The sequence below is a fragment of the Galeopterus variegatus genome, unplaced genomic scaffold (assembly GCF_000696425.1).
Source record: "Galeopterus variegatus unplaced genomic scaffold, G_variegatus-3.0.2 Scaffold531, whole genome shotgun sequence".
NCBI classification, from domain to species: domain Eukaryota; kingdom Metazoa; phylum Chordata; class Mammalia; order Dermoptera; family Cynocephalidae; genus Galeopterus; species Galeopterus variegatus.
Genome location: NW_007726642.1, coordinates 108,312 through 127,412, shown reverse-complemented (window position 1 = coordinate 127,412; position 19,101 = coordinate 108,312). Strand labels below are relative to the sequence as shown.

General features: G+C 40.7%; 2 protein-coding genes across 2 annotated transcripts in view; one reads left to right on the top strand and one right to left on the bottom strand.

Annotated features, from left to right (window-relative positions):
• Positions 1-189, bottom strand: part of LOC103588185 (acetyl-CoA carboxylase 1-like) — a 154,415-nt gene extending 154,226 nt beyond the window's left edge. Inside the window, exon 1 of the mRNA XM_008569806.1 lies at positions 60-189. Coding sequence (XP_008568028.1) covers positions 60-189 — 130 coding nt within the window. The remainder of the gene's footprint in view (positions 1-59) is intronic.
• Positions 188-19,101, top strand: part of CDC14B (cell division cycle 14B) — a 61,179-nt gene continuing 42,265 nt past the window's right edge. Inside the window, exons 1-5 of the mRNA XM_008569805.1 lie at positions 188-236; positions 1,019-1,184; positions 1,899-1,974; positions 3,984-4,076; positions 18,592-18,668. Of these exons, the coding sequence (XP_008568027.1) occupies positions 188-236; positions 1,019-1,184; positions 1,899-1,974; positions 3,984-4,076; positions 18,592-18,668 (461 nt within the window). The remainder of the gene's footprint in view (positions 237-1,018; positions 1,185-1,898; positions 1,975-3,983; positions 4,077-18,591; positions 18,669-19,101) is intronic.

Genomic DNA, 19,101 nt, shown 5'->3' with positions numbered 1-19,101 from the left:
GTGTGGGGGCCGGGCTTTGGGTGCGGGGGGTGTGGGGGCCGGGCTCGGGGTGCGGGGGCCGGGTTCGGGCCCTTGGGCCCGCCGTGGGGAGGAGCCGTCGCCGGGAGGAGCCACCCGCTTCCGGGGGGCGCGGCCCTTCGGCCCTTCGCACTTGGCGGCGGCGAACTTGGGGGTGTGGTCCGCGGCCATGAGCCGGGAGGGCGGCCGGGCCCCGCGGCTGGTGGAGGTGATCCGAGGTGAGTGCGCCCGCGCCCCGAGGGACTCGGGCGACAGTCTCGGGAGCTGAACCACGGACCCCGGCGTCTGAACTCCCGCTCGGGTCTCCCCGGGCGCTCTGCCCAAAGCGTGCGCGTGAAGGTCCCCCAGCCCGGCCGCTAACGCCGCTCTTAGGCGTCGCGAGTGACTGTGTCACCGAGGGCTTGGAGGCAGCGTCTCACGGGGGGACGGCGGGGCCGGGCCCTGCTCCCGTGGGCGCCCGCGCCGACCCTCCCCGCGGCCTGACCTCACCCGACCCTCGGCCTCTCGTCGCTTCTGTCTTCATGGTCATTTGTGCACTTGTAGAAATGCCACAGCGGCGGCTCCAGAATCAGTAGGGAACCTTAAGGACGGTGGCGTGAACATGTGGCCTGTTTGGTTGTGCCCCATTGGTGTAAACGGTGATTTTGAAGCTAATTTGGAAGGTTTTTTTTCTTTCCTTGAAAAAGAGTCACTTGCTGAGATGACTTTTTAGAATGTCTTAAAACATAGTGAAAGTCACCTAGAAGGTTGATGGCATGCCACCAAGTGCATGCTGCCATTGGCTGAAACGTGTGCTGAGAGGTTCCTTCAGAAACCAAACATTGTCACCACGTTAAAGTCTCTGGCCACTGGTCACGCTTCAGGTTAAGGGCAATTTCTCCTGTAGACAATTTTCTTATTTATTATCACCCTCCAGAACAGCCAGAGTATTTGGAAACGGCATATTGCCACCCCTCACCATCTGAAACACACATGGAAAAAGTAAACATTTGACTTCATCTGAAAAGAGTTGCACCATATAGGAAACGTTTCTTAATAACTTGGAGGAAGGAACATTGCAATTTTTCCATTTCAGATCGCCTTTGTTTTGCCATTCTCTACAGCAGACCAAAGAGTGCACCAAATGTACATTATTTCAGCATAGATAATGAACTTGAATATGAGAGGTAAGTATTGCTTTTTAAAAGATTGTTAGTAGGGTTCTTTTTTATTTTGAGGAATCTAAAGTGATGTTTATAAATAGGGTAGCCTTGGAAGATTATAAATCTATTGATTGCTAATTGCAGGATGCTTTTTTAAACCATTGGTAATAAAATAGATCTTTAGGAAAAAGTTTAAATGAAAGAACCTTCCCAAGTTTAAATATTTAGTTTATTACTCTAATAGTTTATGTTAGTAAGATAAACATGCACTAAGAGATTGGGTTTTGCCAGTGGAAAATATGTGTGGAAAAACAGCCTTTTAACTTTAGAAGGTATTTTCATGTTAATTGGTGTTAGATTTAAGCATTGTAGCACTTGTTGCATTTTTTTATATGTTCTTTTATTTTTCAATCTGCAGCCATGTGAGGGAATGTTACATTTTTAGTTTAATTTTATTATATATTTATTTACTTATTTTTCTTTGGTGGCTGGTCAGTGCGTGATCCGAACCCTTGATGTTGGTGTTTTAACACCACATGCTAGCCAACTGTGCTAACTGGCCAGCCCTGTTGCATTTTTTAATAAGCATTTGCCAGAATATTTTTTTAATAGTATGAGCCATAACAGTTTGGTGTGTGCTTTCTTGTCTTGATTTGATTTTGTAGCCCCCAAAAGTCATTTATAATAAGAACATCTAGAATATACATACATACATGCTTTTATTTCTCATTTTTGAAGCTTCTATGCAGATTTTGGACCGCTCAATCTGGCAATGGTTTACAGATATTGTTGCAAGATAAATAAGAAATTAAAGGTAAAGTCTTTTTTACTTAAGATTCAGATTAAGTAAGGATTGTTAGCTTGATCTTGGGGAGAAGAGTAAGGAAAACATATCTCTTTTTAAAAAGGAAATGCCGTGTTTTTCACTGTAGTGGTGTGGTTTTTTGCTTTATAAAGTCATAGTGCATATATTTGTTTTCTAGAGTTTTAATTGAACAGGTGAAGTTTGGGTCATTTGGTTCTGGTTTGGGTTGGTAGTAATCAAATACGTACTTGAAAAGCCAAATTGGAAATTGGTTAATTAAATGAACCTCTTACTGTCTGACCCAGTGGAACTGAAACCTAACAAGAGAAACTCTTCCCTTGCTTTGGTCGTTGTTCTTTCGGCCTTCATTGTGGTGGGGAATGCTAGCAGATAAAAATGGGCTGGAGGTGCTTTCTCTCCTGTCTTCTAACTACCGCCTGGTGCTTGTTGTGACTACTCGCTTTGATGAGGGATCAGGAAAAAGCGCAGGCAGACACACGTCCTAAAGGCTGCGAGCTGAGAGTCACTAAAGTGTATTTCTGTTGGTTTGAACTTAGACCCCATTCATTTACTTAAAATTTTTTGAAGTATTGGTTATGCACAATGAGAAATGTACTGTTTGCTAGCAGTTGCAAATCAGTCACTGTAAGTGCTCAAGAAGAAAGCGCTGTATTTTGAAGCAGGTACTTTTTAAAAATCAATTTCATTCAATTGATTATCTACCAGACTAGTACACAGAAGAGATAAAATTTCTTTCTTTCTTGATTTCTTTATTTTTATAGTCTGGCCTGCACAGACTTTTGTATGTTTGTTTTTGGCAGCTGGCCCATAAGGGGATCTGAACCCCCTTGACCTTGGTGTTTATCAGCACCACACTGTAATCAAGTGAGCTAACCAGCCAGCCCCCAAATTTATTTTTAATTAAAATTGTAATTTACTTTCATTAAAAATTTATGACTAAGGCAGATTTTTTTTTTCTTGAGCATCAAACTATGTTCACTACAATTTTATACAGAGATGGAAACTCTTCTTTCTAGACTTTCTCAAATAGGAATGTAAACATTGTTGGCCTTTTTTCCCTCCTCCCTTTTTCCAGCCAGTGGCAGGTCTTTTGTTTCATACAGGGCTAGGAAGTTAAAAATAATCCCTCCACCCCCCCATCCCCCATTTTTTTTTTCCTTTGCTTTAATTTTGAAAGAATTTTTTCCATGTTCAGCTGTCTGTGGACTTTCACTCTTTGGGTCAACAAAAAATGTATCAGTCCCCTTTTTTTTTTTTTTTTTTAAATCATCTACTAGAACATATTGACTGTTTGAAACACTGCTGATTGAAACACTACTGCCAATTCAATCAGTAGTGATAAAAGTGTATCAGGAGTTTGAATGAAGTTTTGTGTTCATGCTCCTTTTATTTTTAAATTCTATGTCCTTTTTGTTTTTAACTTTTTATTGAAGAATAATAGGCATACAGAAATATGTACAGATCATGAGTGTGCATCTCAATGAATTTTCACGAATTGAATGTTCATGGGTAATTGTCTGGATCATCAGAGGAAGAACGGAATGTTGGCAGCACCCAGAAGAGCCTGCTTGTGCCTTTCTTCAGTTACTATCTGCGTGCCCCTCCCCAGTTATTCACTATGCTGACTTCAAACAGCATGGGTTATTTTTGCCCCGTTCTAGATACCCTTTTATGTTAATTTGAAGGTTTGGGGAATAGATTTTTTTTAAAAATGTAGGAAAGTGAAAGAAAAGATCTCTCCCACCACCTGGTCCAGGTTCTTATGTGTTCCTTCAGAGGTAGTCTATGCTCCAAGCATGTATCTATTTACATCCCCTTCCCTCCTCTTTTATGGGAAGGTACATGGTATTTTGGAATGTCAAAGTTACTGTTTTTGAAGTAGACTCTAGCTAATGTGAATGCTTATATGTTGTGAGATATGGAATTTATCACAAAATAAAATTTTAGAAAACTTGAAATTAAAAAGAGAATACTAACAGCTACTTATTTTTATGCAGTCCATTACAATGATAAGGAAGAAAATTATTCATTTTACTGGCTCTGACCAGAGAAAACAAGCAAATGCTGCTTTCCTTGTTGGATGTTATATGGTAAGTATTTAGTTACATTCCTAATGTGTTGATGAAAATGGGTACAACAGTGGTTCTTTAAATTTGCAGTTGGAATTTTGAAATTACATTTTCTAAGATAATGTCTTGATTTCTTTTCAGAATGAACATGTTTTGCTTTTAAAAAATTGATCAACTCAGTAGGTTGTGCTTATGTGGGGGGAGAAGGCATATATGGGAGATCTGTGTACCTTCCATTCAGTTTTCTGTGAGCCTAAAATTGCTCTAAAAATAAAGTCTTAAAAAAAATATGACCAACTACTGTGAAAAAGTTTACGTGTTATACCTCTTAAGGTTAGGGAAAAAATGCCACAGATCCATTAGTGATTTGTAAAATAATTTTACTGGGGTCAGTACCAATATCGATGGGGGGGGGGGACCATCAAGTTGTGTCACATGAGGTAAGAGTGCTTTATAATCTGAATATAGGCAATTTTCTTTCTGACTGAGGTCATCTCCATTCTCATGAAAACATGTAGCAGGAGGACGTGGCAGGTCAGTGTTGCAGGAGAATGGGTGACACACTAAGTTGATGATGCTCCATCAGGTGCTCTGTTTGGACCATTGGATATACGGTTTGGAATAGCCAGTTTTAACATAAGAGATGCATTTCATTTACTTGTAAATATGATGGAGGATCTTTGTTTTTTGAAAGAGTCAAATTTTATCTGGCACCTAGTAGATTCATCTGCAGGAGCCCCAAAAGCCTCAGGTTTTCCTGAGTCAGCAAAGAGCTCCTCCAGCGTAGGGTCCCCATCGGTTCGGCAGTGAGGAAGCAAGCCATTCTTTAGATGGAGAAGAGTGACTAGGGGGGTGTTTCTTTCACTCCCACCTCACCATAGGCATAGTCGTTATTTACCTGTGTGAAGAAGATTGGGGAGCCCTTGAGCTTGCTTTCTTTCTTTCTTTCCCACCTCTGGTTTGTTGCTTGTCTCTGTTATGCCTTCCCCCCTTTTAAAATTATTTTCTGGTATATAGTTTGATGATCTGGAATTTACAAAGATCAGACCAAAAGTTGGTAATTGCACCTCAGAATTTAATAATTAGCTCATTTATGTTTGACATGAAAAGGAAAATCATTAACAGCAGTGAGTAAAGCCTTTTATTTGTTTGTTTTCCTGTTCGTGATCACAAAGGTAGTTGAGAGAACTGTTTCTGAGAAAACTAAAGGTTATTATCATTCCTGAAAGTATGAAACAAATGTTTGATAAGCAAACATTTACTAGACATGCCCTTTGTATGGTATGTCTATTAAATTTGATTTTGTAAGCTTATCTGTTGTGAGGCACCCTCTGGCAAGAATGCACTTACACGCCACTCGTGCAGAAAAGGGCAGTTTATTCACTCCAGCTGGCCAGCGACCGTCTCTCAAGGAGCAACCAAGGGAGAATGGCCCTGGGCCTTGGTCTTGTGGGGTTTTTAAAGGCAAAAACTACATCCCTTTGGCACACAGGTTTGTCCAGGTGCACAAAGCAAGCTAGGTAGCTAGGTTACAATAGCCAAAAATGAGCCATTAGAGCAATCAAGTATACAACTTTTCACTGTGTATGGTTCCTGTTCCCATGTGATAGTTCACTGTGTATGGCTCCTGTTTCTATGCAACAGTCTTTGTTTCTATGAGAAGGTCAGTGGTTTCTCATGCAGAAGGCGGGGATAGTCTGACAATGGGAATGGAGTGTTGCCTACCCAAGATGGCGTTGGTATTGCTCAGGATTCTCTGTTATTGAATCAAAAGCAGTCACAGCCCACAGCCAATTGCTCAGGATTCTCTGTTATTGAATCAAAAGCAGTCACAGCCAAGGGGGGTCATCCAGGATGGGGTGAGGCAGATGGTGTGGTAAATTCCAGGAACTAGGCTGTTGTGTCAGGTGAGAGAGGGGGTAAAATGGAGTTATTTAGGTTAAGCAAGCAATTCTGCAGAAGCAGATAGCCTACCGTTATGAGGGTGTGGGGAGCTCTGTTTCATATCTAGAGATGGTAGCGTTTGTTTGTTTCCATCTCATTCGGTGTATCTTGTGCTTGCAGCAAAATCTTTAAAAAAAAGAAAACAGTCTACGCAGGTCCCCGAGAAAGAAAAAGAATGTATGGAGAGGTGGATGTTTTAACTGGCACACTTGGTCCTATTACTTGGCTGTCACTGAGGAGAGGAACCCTGTCGATTAAAGTAAATTATAAGAGTAAATCATGACAGCTTAATAGAAAAAGGGGTGCAGACAGAATTCTCAGAGTTCATCAGGTATTAAAGGGAGCCCTGGTGAAATGGCCCTTAGTGTGACAGTACACGTTCCAACCCTTCTTTGTGGGTCTTGCCTTTACACTGACCAGGAGAAAACCTGGATGGCCGGAGCAGTTCCATCGGACAGCCAGTGCTCCTGAGCAGAACTGACCACACAGGCAAGCTCTGCCTGGGCTGCCTCTAGGTCAGTCAGCTGTCTGCGGTCAGATGACATGTCTCTAAGTTGGTAGGATCTTGAGGAGCCGGGTATGGGGACTTCAGTGTGAAGAATCCCGTGGAAGTTGGCTGTGGGTATGGTGGGAACTCAAAGTCGTCTTAAAAAACAAAATCAGACCACTTGATAATTTCATAAATAAGAAATCACTCTTTTAATATGCTATTGCTCTTGTCTTTTACTACTAGCAAAAAGACAATAACCTCTTGGCATATTTATTGAAATTTTTGTTAGTATATTTCTTCCCAGTTTGGTATTGGCCTTTTGGTTTGTTTTTTTCCTATGGTTATATTTTGACAAACAGAAGTTTTTTGTATTTTTTTTTTTTCTATACTTAATGTGTTTTAGATTTAGAAATCCTTCCAGGATTCTTACTTTCAGGTTAGTGCTGATGTGATTGGTTAGGAAAGTGCCAAGTATGCTAATTTGGGCATTCCCTGGAGTTCATGACTCTGCTCAGTCATTAGCCAGTCTGGCAGGAGGATCACAGCTCTTGGCTGTGACAGAAGCCTTTGCAGCCCTGACTGGCTGGAGCAAGTAGGAGCTTGGCACTGTAGTGATACGAGGCGGAGAAGCAGAAGAAAAACTTCTAAGAAAAGGACATTTATTAATAGTAGAAAAGCAGTATCAAGATATAATATGGACACCTCAAAAGATAAAACATCAAAGTAGGTGAAGCTTCGATCTGGTTAAAGTCTGTTAAATCCTCTGATTAAAGATTTGTGGAGATGAGTGTTAATTCCATATAAATTGATCTGTAGACTTGATAACCTTTTTTGGAGTTGTTGAAGAAACTTGGAAATAGTAAGGCTTTTTAGTGATTGACTTGGCGTGGTAATACAAAGACTAAAACAAAAAATCTGTAGGAAGAATCATGAAAGAAGGAGGTATTCCAGATGGACCAATTCTGATTTTCTGTCTGTTCTTTTATTAAATTCCAGGCTTCTGAAAGGAATCATGTTCTGTTCATCTTTGTATACACAAAGGGACCTAATATAAGGTGGGGAGGGGGTGGCAGATTATCCTCTGAGGCATGAACGTAAAGTGTTAGTAATTCTGCTTATTTTTTATCTTAAAAACTGGAGAAGTGAGGCCTCACAGGTGAAATAACGGGCTGACGTGCCCATATAGTTTGATGATCTGGAATTTACAAAGATGGAATCCTTTAGTCTGGTGGTCAGGCGTTGTGAGTGTTACAAATCAGAGGAGCCAGTTGACTGTTCATTTGTTTTCAGTGTATTTCAGAGTATTCCACTTTGTGTGGCCTGGTAAATAGATTGACAAGCTCACCAGTCTGAATGGTAGAATCTTTGCCAACAAATTAGAGTGAAGCTAAAAATCTTTTCTACCACTGGAAAAGAGTTGAAGAACATAAAGTACAATTCAATTTTTCTTTTACAAAAAGATAAGTGTACCATATCGTACAAAGTGCTATGTTTGCTGCCCCGTTCTGTGATAGGTCAACGGCTGTTACCTAGCCAGATTTTGGGTGGTAGTACTTAACCTGTCATTTCAAAGTAAAGGTGAAATTTTAAGTGGCAAAGTGCTTTTCAAAACAAATTCATAATTAAAAGAGCATTTTGAAAATAAAGTTTGAAATTTTGTTCTGTCATTCTATTGTAAAAAATGATGTCATGCACAAAACCCATATTTGCACCCTTGAGAAATTCAGAAAAAATTTTTTTTTAATCTTTATTTACAGAAGCTGAAATGTGTTGTGTACATACACATACAAGGGTACTTCAAAAAGTTAATGGAAAGATTCGTATTATCTTTTTATTTTACTTTATTAATATTATTTTTTACATTCTAAAATGTTGCAGAGCAGTTGGGAGGGAGTGGGAAAGGGGAAGGAAATGGGGTGGAAGAAGGTGCAAGGAGGAGGGGTGGGATTGAGGCCTGTGGCTCCCCCCTCATTCCCACAGGGGAGATGGGGGGGTGGGGGAGACTTCCAGCAGTGGCGAGGTCGTTGCCAGGCTGGGTGCAGATGTCAGGGGGATGTGGCAAAAGCCATCACCCCCCCACCCCCCCTAGCTCAGGAACCTGGGGTCCTTCTTGCTGCAGCTTGGTGGTTGTCTCTGGGGTGGTTGCATGTGTTGGGGGGGTCAGGGCTGAGGCCCTTGGCCCCCACCCTTAGGACTGATTGTGGGTGTTGGGGGGGATGGTTGAGGCCCCCAGCCCACCACCCTTTCTGGCTTGGTAGCCCAGGAGACTTCTGGTCCTTCTAGGTGTTATAGGTGTCCTTTGGTGAAATGAGATCTTTACTAGTTGATATCAAACATTGTCTCTGGTTGCAGGTACTTTTTTCTTTCAGTTCTGTGTTGGATTATTTGCTGTTCCCACCACTTAAACTCTGCACTGGAACTAATTTGTTGTCTTTTGCTGACTTCTAAAATGGGGGAACTTCCTTTGGGAACCAGTACTTGAGCTTTGTGGTTGAGCTAAATTGCTGCTTTGCTGCTGATTACCTGGGGAAGGCTTTTTGTGCAGCTCAGGTTTTAATGATTGATGTTATAGGAACTTCCGGGTCTAGTGAGATCTGGTGCACCTGGGTTGCGTAGAAACTCTGGTCTGGGCCGAGTCACTTCATCAAACTGCACCCCATGCAGTTCTGTATTCCTGACCAGTCTTGTCTGAGTGGTCCTAAGCTGATTGGGGGACAGATTGGCTGTCCTTACTGTGGCCAGTGTTCTCCTAGTGGGCCCATCTCCCCCACTGCCCATGCTCCAAATGCTTCCCATGGGATGGGCTGAGCACCGGTCACTTGCGATGACTCACTGGCCTCTTAGTGGCTCCTTTTTACAGTTGTTGTGGCCTCTTGTTCCTATGTGGGTCCACGGGAACCCTATTAGTGGTCTTGCTGGCCTGGGGGCCCCCATGGCCCCGCTCTCCCCTGCAGCCTCCAAGCAACTTCATCCAAAGGGCACAGCTGCGGGTTTTGCCAGCTCCTGCTCCACATGCTCAGCAGCTCCAGCCTGGAAATGGCAGGGGCTCCAAATGGTGGGAGCGGTCCTTTCTTTCTCTCATCGTGGCTTCTCCTGCCTTAGTGAACTCCGTAGGTGTCTCCTCCTCTTCCCCTGAGCTCTAGAGGCCCCAGCTTGGCTGTTGTTGCTTTTTCGTAGTTGTAAATTGGTTGATTTGTGGGAGAGAGTGATACTGGCAACTCTTTATTCCACCATCTTGACCCAAGGTCTCATATTATCTTTTATTTCTCTTTTTTCATGAACATTTTGAAGTTCACTGTACATATGCTAAATGTTTTATGTTTACAATACACTTTTATCACTTGCTTTTTTCAGTCAGTAATCTGATCTTTCAGTACATGTTTTATCATCTTTATACCCAGATTATATTCATATTTTCTTAATCACTCCAAAATGTCCAAACCAATATCCAATCCAAGACCACATATCGCATGAGGTTGTTCTTCCCTTAATCTCTCTCACTTTAACACAGTCCCTTTCTTTTCTTTTTTTTTTTTTTCCTTTTTGTCTTTTTTCGTGACCAGCAACGGGATCGCAACCCTTGGTGTCGTGCCCGCACTGCGCTCAACCAGTGAGCGGACCAGTCTCTATATGGGATTCGAACCCTCAGCGGGAGCGCCGGTTGCGCCACCGGGCTGGCCCAACACAGTCCCTTTCTGATAACACTGATTTTTTGAAGATACCAGCCCTGTTGTCTTACCATGCTCCTAAGCGCCGCACTCTACCGAGTGCGCCACCGGGCCGGCCCAACACAGTCCCTTTCTGATAACACTGATTTTTTGAAGATACCAGCCCTGTTGTCTTATAGAATGGTGCACCTTTTGAATTTCTCTGGTTTTTCCCTGTGGTATCTTTTAACTTGTTTCTCCATTCTCTGTATTTCTCATGAACTGGAATTTAAATCTAAAGGCTTGTGCATTAATTGTATATGCCACATCAGTTAACACATAATACCTAAATTGCCATAGTAAGGCTAAAAATGACCACTGGATTAGGTGCTATCGAATCTCTTCAGCATATGGTTTTCTCCTTAAGACTTAAAGTGTTCCATGTGGTGTTATTTTGGCACTTGTCATATGTTCTATCAACCACTCATCTAGTGTTTTAAACAGCATTTGATAATGTTGTCTGAATTAATCTTATTAGTTTTTTCATATAAGGTTTTTCTAATTATTTCATTCATTCTTTTCTTATTAGCCAGCTTTCTTTTATGGGAGTTGAGCTTTTTCTCATCCTGTTTGGGCAATCTGGTTACCCTGAAAACCAAGTTTCCTGATGAAAAGGCAGAATGAATTGTTATTTCCCTTAAATTACCAGCTTTCAAGTTAAAGTGTTATTTTAATTTTAGCCACAAAACAATTTTATAACCTGTTTTAAAATCATCTAATGAAAGGTTAGCCCATTTGCTAAACATTTTTAAATGTACAACACTTTCCCATTAGTTTTTAATATCTCTTTAGCATTGGGGAAGTTGCAAATTTACTAACTAAATGTGCATCATCATCACTGGATGGGATTTAAAGATGAGTATAATCATCTGGTAAGCCCAGCCAAGGATACACTGACTGCATTTGCATTTGTATATCATGATAAAGTATCTTTTTTTGGTTATGGCAATCATTAAAATCAAGAATTGAAATAGCTTAACTTAACAAACATGCTTTTACATCAGGATGTTTAAAAAATGAAGCATTTCAATTACATTAATTTAAAATTGTGAATAGTTTTTTAAAGCACAATTACAATATATAATTCATTTTAGAAATAATTGTCTCTGAATCTCTTAGAAAATTTTATATGTGTACTTTATAACAGAGATGATGTGTTAGCGTAGTAGTAGGTGTAAACAGTAATTTCTAGTTGCAAAAAAAGTTATTTGGAGCAGGCTGTTTTATACGGATGAAGTTTTGGGCTTAAGTTCAGACTGAGCTGGCTTTTAATTTCGTTTTAGGTAGTGTCTGGCACAAATTAAACATTCACTAAATGTCATTATCTTTCCCCTTTTCCTGATTCTACCTATCTTTTTTATACCTTAAATCTGCTTTTTGAATTAAAGGAAAAATAAAGTTACCGTCTGTCTTACTGGTTATCAACTTTGGTTAGTAAGATATAAATCTTACTGTCACAGCACTTATATTTTCCTACAGATATACAGTATTTAGCTCTTCCATAGGATAATTGTACTTTCGAGGGCTAACCTGGAAAATTAACCATCATTTCTAACATTTTTCTGTGTGTAAAATAAATGACACAAGCAAACCGTTGGCACATAGCTTGCAAATTTGCTTTCTTCTAGTATTTAATAAATTACTTTGGTAAAGCTAATTGTGGTAAACATGTAGGTTCCCTTTCTAAAACTTATCACTTTATATTATTTATTTTTAAGCAGTTTTTATAGCCCTTAGAACAGCTTTCCTTGTAAATATTTACACTGAAAATTACGATACTAATTAAATTCTAGGAATATATTAACTCAGCTCTCTGTGAGTGGAACCCTTTCTAAAACTTATCACTTTATATTATTTATTTTTAAGCAGTTTTTATAGCCCTTAGAACGGCTTTCCTTGTAAATATTTACACTGAAAATTACGATACTAATTAAATTCTAGGAATATATTAACTCAGCTCTCTGTGAGTGGAACCCTAAATTTGCATTGAATTTGAGGTTGCCTCAACAGTTACGATATGAGCTCAGGGACTTGATTTGTTATTTAATGACGATCTTTTGAACCTGTGGTCTACTTTTTTAATGATTTAATTATTTTGGACTCAGAGTAGTCAGTGCGGGGGTGAAGGCAGCTGCCTGGGGATCAGGTGGGAAGGATCTGGAAGCAGTGGGCAGGGATCTGGTTCCACACACAGCGGTTCAGAGGGGCATCAGAGACCAGAGGCGAGAGGTGGCTTGTACACACCCATCCCTGGGCGGGCAGTCCTGCTGGGTGTCTGCGACTGGCACAAGTGAGCACTGCCCTGCCACCCGAGGCAGGCCTGGCTGCCCGCAGCTGCCACGCTCATGCCCGCAGCACGCCTTCCTCCCTGGCACTGGCCAGCTTGCCCGGCGATCCAGCACCTTGTGAGCCTTGCTGGGTGGCATTAAGTTGGAGGAAGAGTGGAGAGAAATGCTCCTCTGATCATAGCAGATCTGTGAGGCTTTCTGGAATTTGGGGTCCCGTCCTTGTTTCAGTCCTTGTCTTGGGATGGTTTCTCGTCTATATATATGCCCGAGCGGTGGGTCCATCAGTAACAAGTAGTGGGATCCAGGATGAGCAGTTAATGCCACAGTCTGGAAAGTAGTAGCCTGCCGGTTTTATTAACTCACAGACTATTTATAAATATTTGTTTTCTTCCCCCCAGTTTTTAAAAATAAGATTTTTTTAAAAAGTCATTTTTTAGAATTTAGATTTTTTGCTTTGTCTTAAAATAATGTTCCTACCATTCAAGCAGTATATCCCAGGTGCATGTAAACCCAGGGTCCGTTCACCCATTTTTATGAGCTGTCTGGCCTCGGTAGCTATGTGTATGCTACTCTGGACTTGCAGTTTCCTTTTGCCTAAGTTGAGGATCACTATACTAACCTACTGTATATATGAATAAAAGTAATTTGAAAAGTTAAAACTATTGAAGTGTAAGGCCATCTGATTATTTTTTAAAGTGACAGGATTTTTTTCTTACCAGTATAGGCATAGGAGCTGTGAAAGTGATTTTATTGTATTTGCTTGTTTTACTGTGTAATATTATTATATTTATGCTTTCCTCTGCTCACTTTTTGCATTCAGCAGTTGAATATGTAAGCTTATTTCTAACTTGCATTGACTTGCTTTGTGAATATTCATTCTATGATTAATCTGGAGAGAGTGATTTTTTTTTTTTTTCTTTTTAAGGTCAATCAAGTTCTTGGCATAGGAAAGACAGTGTCATCTGACTAACATGTGAAAATAGTCACAAGAACTTGTAAATGCTGGAAACACCACGAAGAATATTTGAAAGTAGTTCACTGGTTTCCTCAGGCTGCCACATTTGTTGTTCTTAACTCTGGGGTGCAATGACTTGTGTAATGTTTTGGTTTTTAAGCTGTACCAAAGGCTCTCTGAGTACATAGAAAAGGCTTCAAAATGTTGTGAATAAGAATAGAAATGAGACACATGTCTGACTGGTTTCTGTTATTTGTGGCCTGGCTCGTCCGAATGGAAACAGTACACGATCGAGTTTGGTCCTTTTGCCCCCGTCACTTAGTCGCCCGCTGGGGACCAAGCCCCTCCCAGGTCGAGGGCCACAGGTCAGTCCGGGCTCCGACGTTCTCATGGGGCAGGCGTGCAGGTGCTGCTTGAGAAAGCAGGGGTGGTGCTCGGCCAAAGAAGAACCTTGTACTGAGACTCTGAAAAACACTACTGACTTCTCAAGTATTTTCTGCCACAGAATTTTCTTCTTCCTGTCACATTGCTGTTTGCTCCTTCAGAGCGATTTCCTTATCCTAGAGAGACTACAAGGTCTTACTGATGCTTCCTAAGCCACAACTCTGCACTTGTCACATATTTTTTTGTTTATCCACCTTTAACAAACTGAAATAATCATTTCCTCACTCATTGTTGAGTGTACTGTTGTATTATCTATTGCTGTCCAGCAGATTATCCCAAAACTTAGCGATTAAAACAACAGTAAACACTGTCTCAGACAGTTTCCCTGGGGTAGGTATCCAGGAGTGGCTTACTGTGGGTGGGTGTGGTTCTGGATGTCACCTGGGCTGTGGTCCGGAGAGTCCACGTCCAAGGTGGCTAGTCCCCATGCCTGGCAAGTTAGTGCTGAGTGTGGCAGGAGGCCTGTTTCTCGCCTCCCAAAGGACACCTGGCTGTACCTAGTGGGAGGAATCCTACAGCAAGCAGGGCAGAAGCCACATCTTTCGTGATGTAGCCTCAGAAGTCACATACTGTCATCACTGCAGTGCCCTGTTGTTTGCACGGGGGCACCCTTCATGTGGGAGGGGGCTACATGAGTGTGGAAACAGCAGGAGATGGGAGTCTTTGGGGTCGTCTTGGGAGCTGGCTGTAACAGCTGTTTGATGTGCCTCTTGTGCATCTTTGTTGTTTCTTGTTTTCAACAGCACTGTGGAATTAGAGTGGGCATTTTATATACAGAGCTTCTTGTGAAAATACACCAGAAGAATTTGAGGAGTGCCTAGTGTCCAAATTGTCAGGATCACAGTGATAGATAAAATTTCATCGATTTAGAGTTTACTGACCTGAGAATTTGTTAATATAGGAAGCTATTTATGGGATTCTTCTTAAGTAACAAATTTAGTATAAACATCATTTGCAAAGGCCTTTTGAATTGGGAAGATGCGTAGATATAAAAGGAAAAATTGCAGATTGTTAGAAAATATTTCTTTGATAATTATGTAAATAAATTTATTCTAAGTCTGTAAATTTCCTGCACTTTATTTCATTGTGCCTTACATTATCTATTTATGTACAGGCATTCCTCACCTGGATTTAAAAATTTTAGTTTTTTAAAGTTCGTCATTAGGAATTTAGGTTTTTCTCCCCATAGGAAAAAATGTTAAATTGTTGTATTCTTTGAATTGAACTTGTGTTCCAAGACTAATCCACAGTTATTTTATGTATCAGAGACTATTTTTGTTTTGGAAGTTAGAAGGAAATACCATTGCAATTTTAATAACGTTTCTCCCCATAGGAAAAAATGTTAAATTGTTGTATTCTTTGAATTGAACTTGTGTTCCAAGGCTAATCCACAGTTATTTTATGTATCAGAGACTATTTTTGTTTTGGAAGTTAGAAGGAAATACCATTGCAATTTTAATAACTAGGAAACCAAAGAACTGCAATTTTTTTCTTTTTAATTTATTTTTTTTAATTTTTATTTTTTTTTTTTTTTTGTCTTTTTGTCTTTTTTCGTGACCGGCAACGGATCGCAACCCTCAGTGTCGCGCCCGTACCGGACTGGGACCGGCAACGGGATCGCAACCCTTGGTGTTGCCCCTGCTCCTCGCTCAGCCAGTGAGCGGCTGGTCTGTATGCAGGATCTGAACCCTCGGCGGGAGCGCCACCGCACTTCCCAAGCAGCGCACTGCAGCAGTGCGCCACCGGGCCGGCCCCTTTAATTTATTTTTTATTAACATATTCATTGTTACAAATAGTACTTATTCTTTATGCCCCTTATCCACCCCCCCACCCCCCCCCAATAACCATAGATTTGTTCTCTCCATCTCATAGATTAACTGTTCCTCTGTTGGTTTGTTACCTAGATGATCTGTCCAGTACTGAGAAGGTGTGATTACGTCCTACCCTATATCATAAATCAGATGCTTCTTCTATTACTCTGGACTGTGCTTTGTGGAGAGAGAAGACCTCTTTTTTTTTTTTTTTTTTTTTTTTTTTTTTTTTTTTTTTTTTTTTTTTTTTTTTTGGTCTATGCCGGTGCCTCATGTCAATGCAGTTGAGAGTCCGGCGTGCCATCTGCATGGTGGCTGTGACTGCTGCTATAGAGACTAGCTGCTTTTGCAGCAGCCATGGCAATTGCAGTGGCTATGGTGGGCTGCCTGCGTGGAAATGGTGTCTTTAGTGTGCTCTTTACCTGGTTGCGGCTGAGTTTGGCTTTCCCCTGCTTCGTGCCTCAGGACCCTGGTGAGGGCCCTGGGGCAGTGGTGGCAGCCTGCCCAGTTGCAGCTGGGTTTGGCTTCTCCCAGCTCCAGACCTCAGTGCCCTGGTAGGGGCCCTGCGGTGGTGGTGGCAGCTTGCCTAGTTGCAGAACTGCAATCTTGAGTAGGAAGAATTATTTTAAATTGGTATTTAAGGGGAAATTTACATAATTTGAGAGAAGGTCTTAGAAATGTATGGGAAATTTTGAAAGAGCACTTTGGATTTCATCTCATTAATTTATTTAAACTGTATGTACAAGGTTACTTGAAAAAGTTTGTGGAAAAAATGGAATTAAAAGAATATGATTTTTCCATGAACTTTTTGCAGATCCCTTGTATATACACAAACATACATTACATATACACAAATGAAGCAAATCCTACTCTCGCCCTCATTCAAGTTTTTTTTGTAATTTTATTTTTTGGTTTTAGGGGTGTTTTTTGGAGGGGTCTGCTAGGAAGTCCTAAAATAGAATGGAGAAAAGACTTTACTGATGTTATCTGGTAGGTCTTAGAAGAGACAGGAGACATGTTGGAGACTAGAGGAGAATGAAACTGGCTGGGTTAATTTCTTTAATTTTCATGAAATAGTTGTTATGCTGTTTTTCTAAATAAAGAATAATAAAATAGAAAATCAATTGATAGGTTGATGCTTAAAAGTTGTAAGTGTAGGATAAGTAATGTCTGGACAAATAAGTTTTACAAATATAGCATGTTGAATAAGATTATAGATATTCTTATGGTTGGTTAGTTCATATAAATTACAATCTTATTTGAGTCAATAGTATTATACTTGAAAATTTGTTTGATTTTAGGTAAAATTTAGCAAAGCATTCATTTATTCTTGAGAATGATCTTTTGTTAGACCTTTTGTGGGTTCATATGCTGCTGTAGGTAAATAAATGTTAGAGAATTCTGTATAGTTAATTATAGTTTGGTATTTTTGGAGTAAATGGGATAAAATCTTATTAGGAAACATTGGAAAATTTTTCATTTATGAGTCTTAACAGAAAATTGGTGAAATGCCTTCTAGAAGCTCAGTCAACTCTTACAACTAGCTTTAGGATGTGTGTTTCTCTAGGTTTCAAGGATTCTTGCTGGATCTTTGAATTTTTATAATTTCTCTTAATTCAATAATATTTCAACTTTTTATCAGATATTTTCAATTTTCCTAACTATTATATGTAGATTTGGGCTCACTGAATTAAATAATGAATCAGAGTCCAAGTACAGTGTTTGAAACAGGAGTTAAAATGAAGCAGTAAGACATGGGTCCTCACTTCAGAATACTTGCAGCTCTCACGTGTAATGTTGAGAAATGGAGATAAAAAGTTTGTAATTGGCTTTTTTAGTGATTGCTTTTTACCAGTAAAATTCTAAGTGTATTTTCCCAAAGTAACCTTAAAAAATTTAATTTAGTTTTGGGTAATATATGTGCCAAATCTAATACTTCCATGTCCCTTGCCCTCCGTGTGTGAGCTGGGCTTTGAAACCTGCAGGAAGATTCTGAATTGGGGAAAGACGTGTGCCTTCAGACAGACAGAGGGTCAGGAAGTCCGGGGCAAGCTTAGTCGGGGGAGGAGAGAGGACGGGTGACTTATTCAGAGAGACCCTAGTGAAATTCTTGAACTCCAGGTTTCTGGAACAGACAGTTAACCATGAGAAGGACGGGGGAGGAGCGAATTCAACTGGCACGAGGTATTGGGCACCACTGGCGATGAGAAGGTGTTGGGGCACCGCCTGTGAGCTGTGGGCAGAGAAGGACTGCAGACCAAAACCCCACGCTTAGTCAAACAGTACGTGTTGAGGGAGAAAAAATAAATGTTTGGAAATGCAAGGAATACCAGCTGTGGACCTGAGATGCTAAAGAACATACTGAAGTATTCTACCAGATGAGACTCGAAGCACAGCATAGTTCTAAAGACAAAAGCAGCAGGTGAGATAGGAAACGAGTGCCGTCCTGTGGGAAACTCGTGAGGTGTTATAAGTACATAAACCCACGCGGATGGGCCAGTAGAAGTCCTTATTATGCTTTTGTGGCCCTTTTCACCGCACTCCACCCCCCACTCCACCCCCTTTACTGTCATTTCAGTGGATTTTTAGGAAGAACGTGAGGTAAAATCATGTGCTCAGTCTAACATCTTGATTTGGAAAAGTGTTTCTAAGATGCTGTACTTCTTACCACAGAAGGTTGGTGTGAAAAATCGTTGATCAGCAACAGAAATGGGCTATGGTAGATTCAAACAACAAAGGAATTCACTGACAGGACCCAGTGGCTCTGAAGATCCTTGGGAGGGCTGGAGACTCCCACTGTGTTGACTGGCTAGAATTGTGCAAAGTTGACTTCATACTGACAGTACTGTATCTTCATTTAGAAGTAAATTGCCTTTCTCTTCTATTTTCAAATATAGGTTATATATTTGGGGAGAACTCCAGAAGAAGCATATAGAATATTAATCTTTGGAGATATATCCTATATGCCTTTCAGGTAAATATAAGTATGATGTGGTAGTTCATTTATTCATTTAATCAGACCCTTACCAGAAATGTCATGGTAGTTGTTTCTGAAAAAAGAAGTCTGGTAAATATTCATTTTGACGTGCTTGCAAATAACACCCATCTAAGTTTCCTGACAGTGACACTGCTGACATTTTGTCATGGGGGGCTATCTTTTGCACTGTGGGATGTTTTGCAGCATCCCTGGCCTCTGTGCACTAATGCCAGTGGCATTCCAATCCTAATTGTCAAAACCCAGAATACCTCCAGATGTTGCCATATGTCCCCAGAAGTGGCAGGGATGGCAAGCAAAATCTCCCCTGGATGAGAGCCACTGCCATTGATGAGAACTAAGCTTTGAAACCAGGTGAGAGTCCTGGAGTTACGGTACTCACCATGACCACTGAGGAGTCAAGGGATAAGTT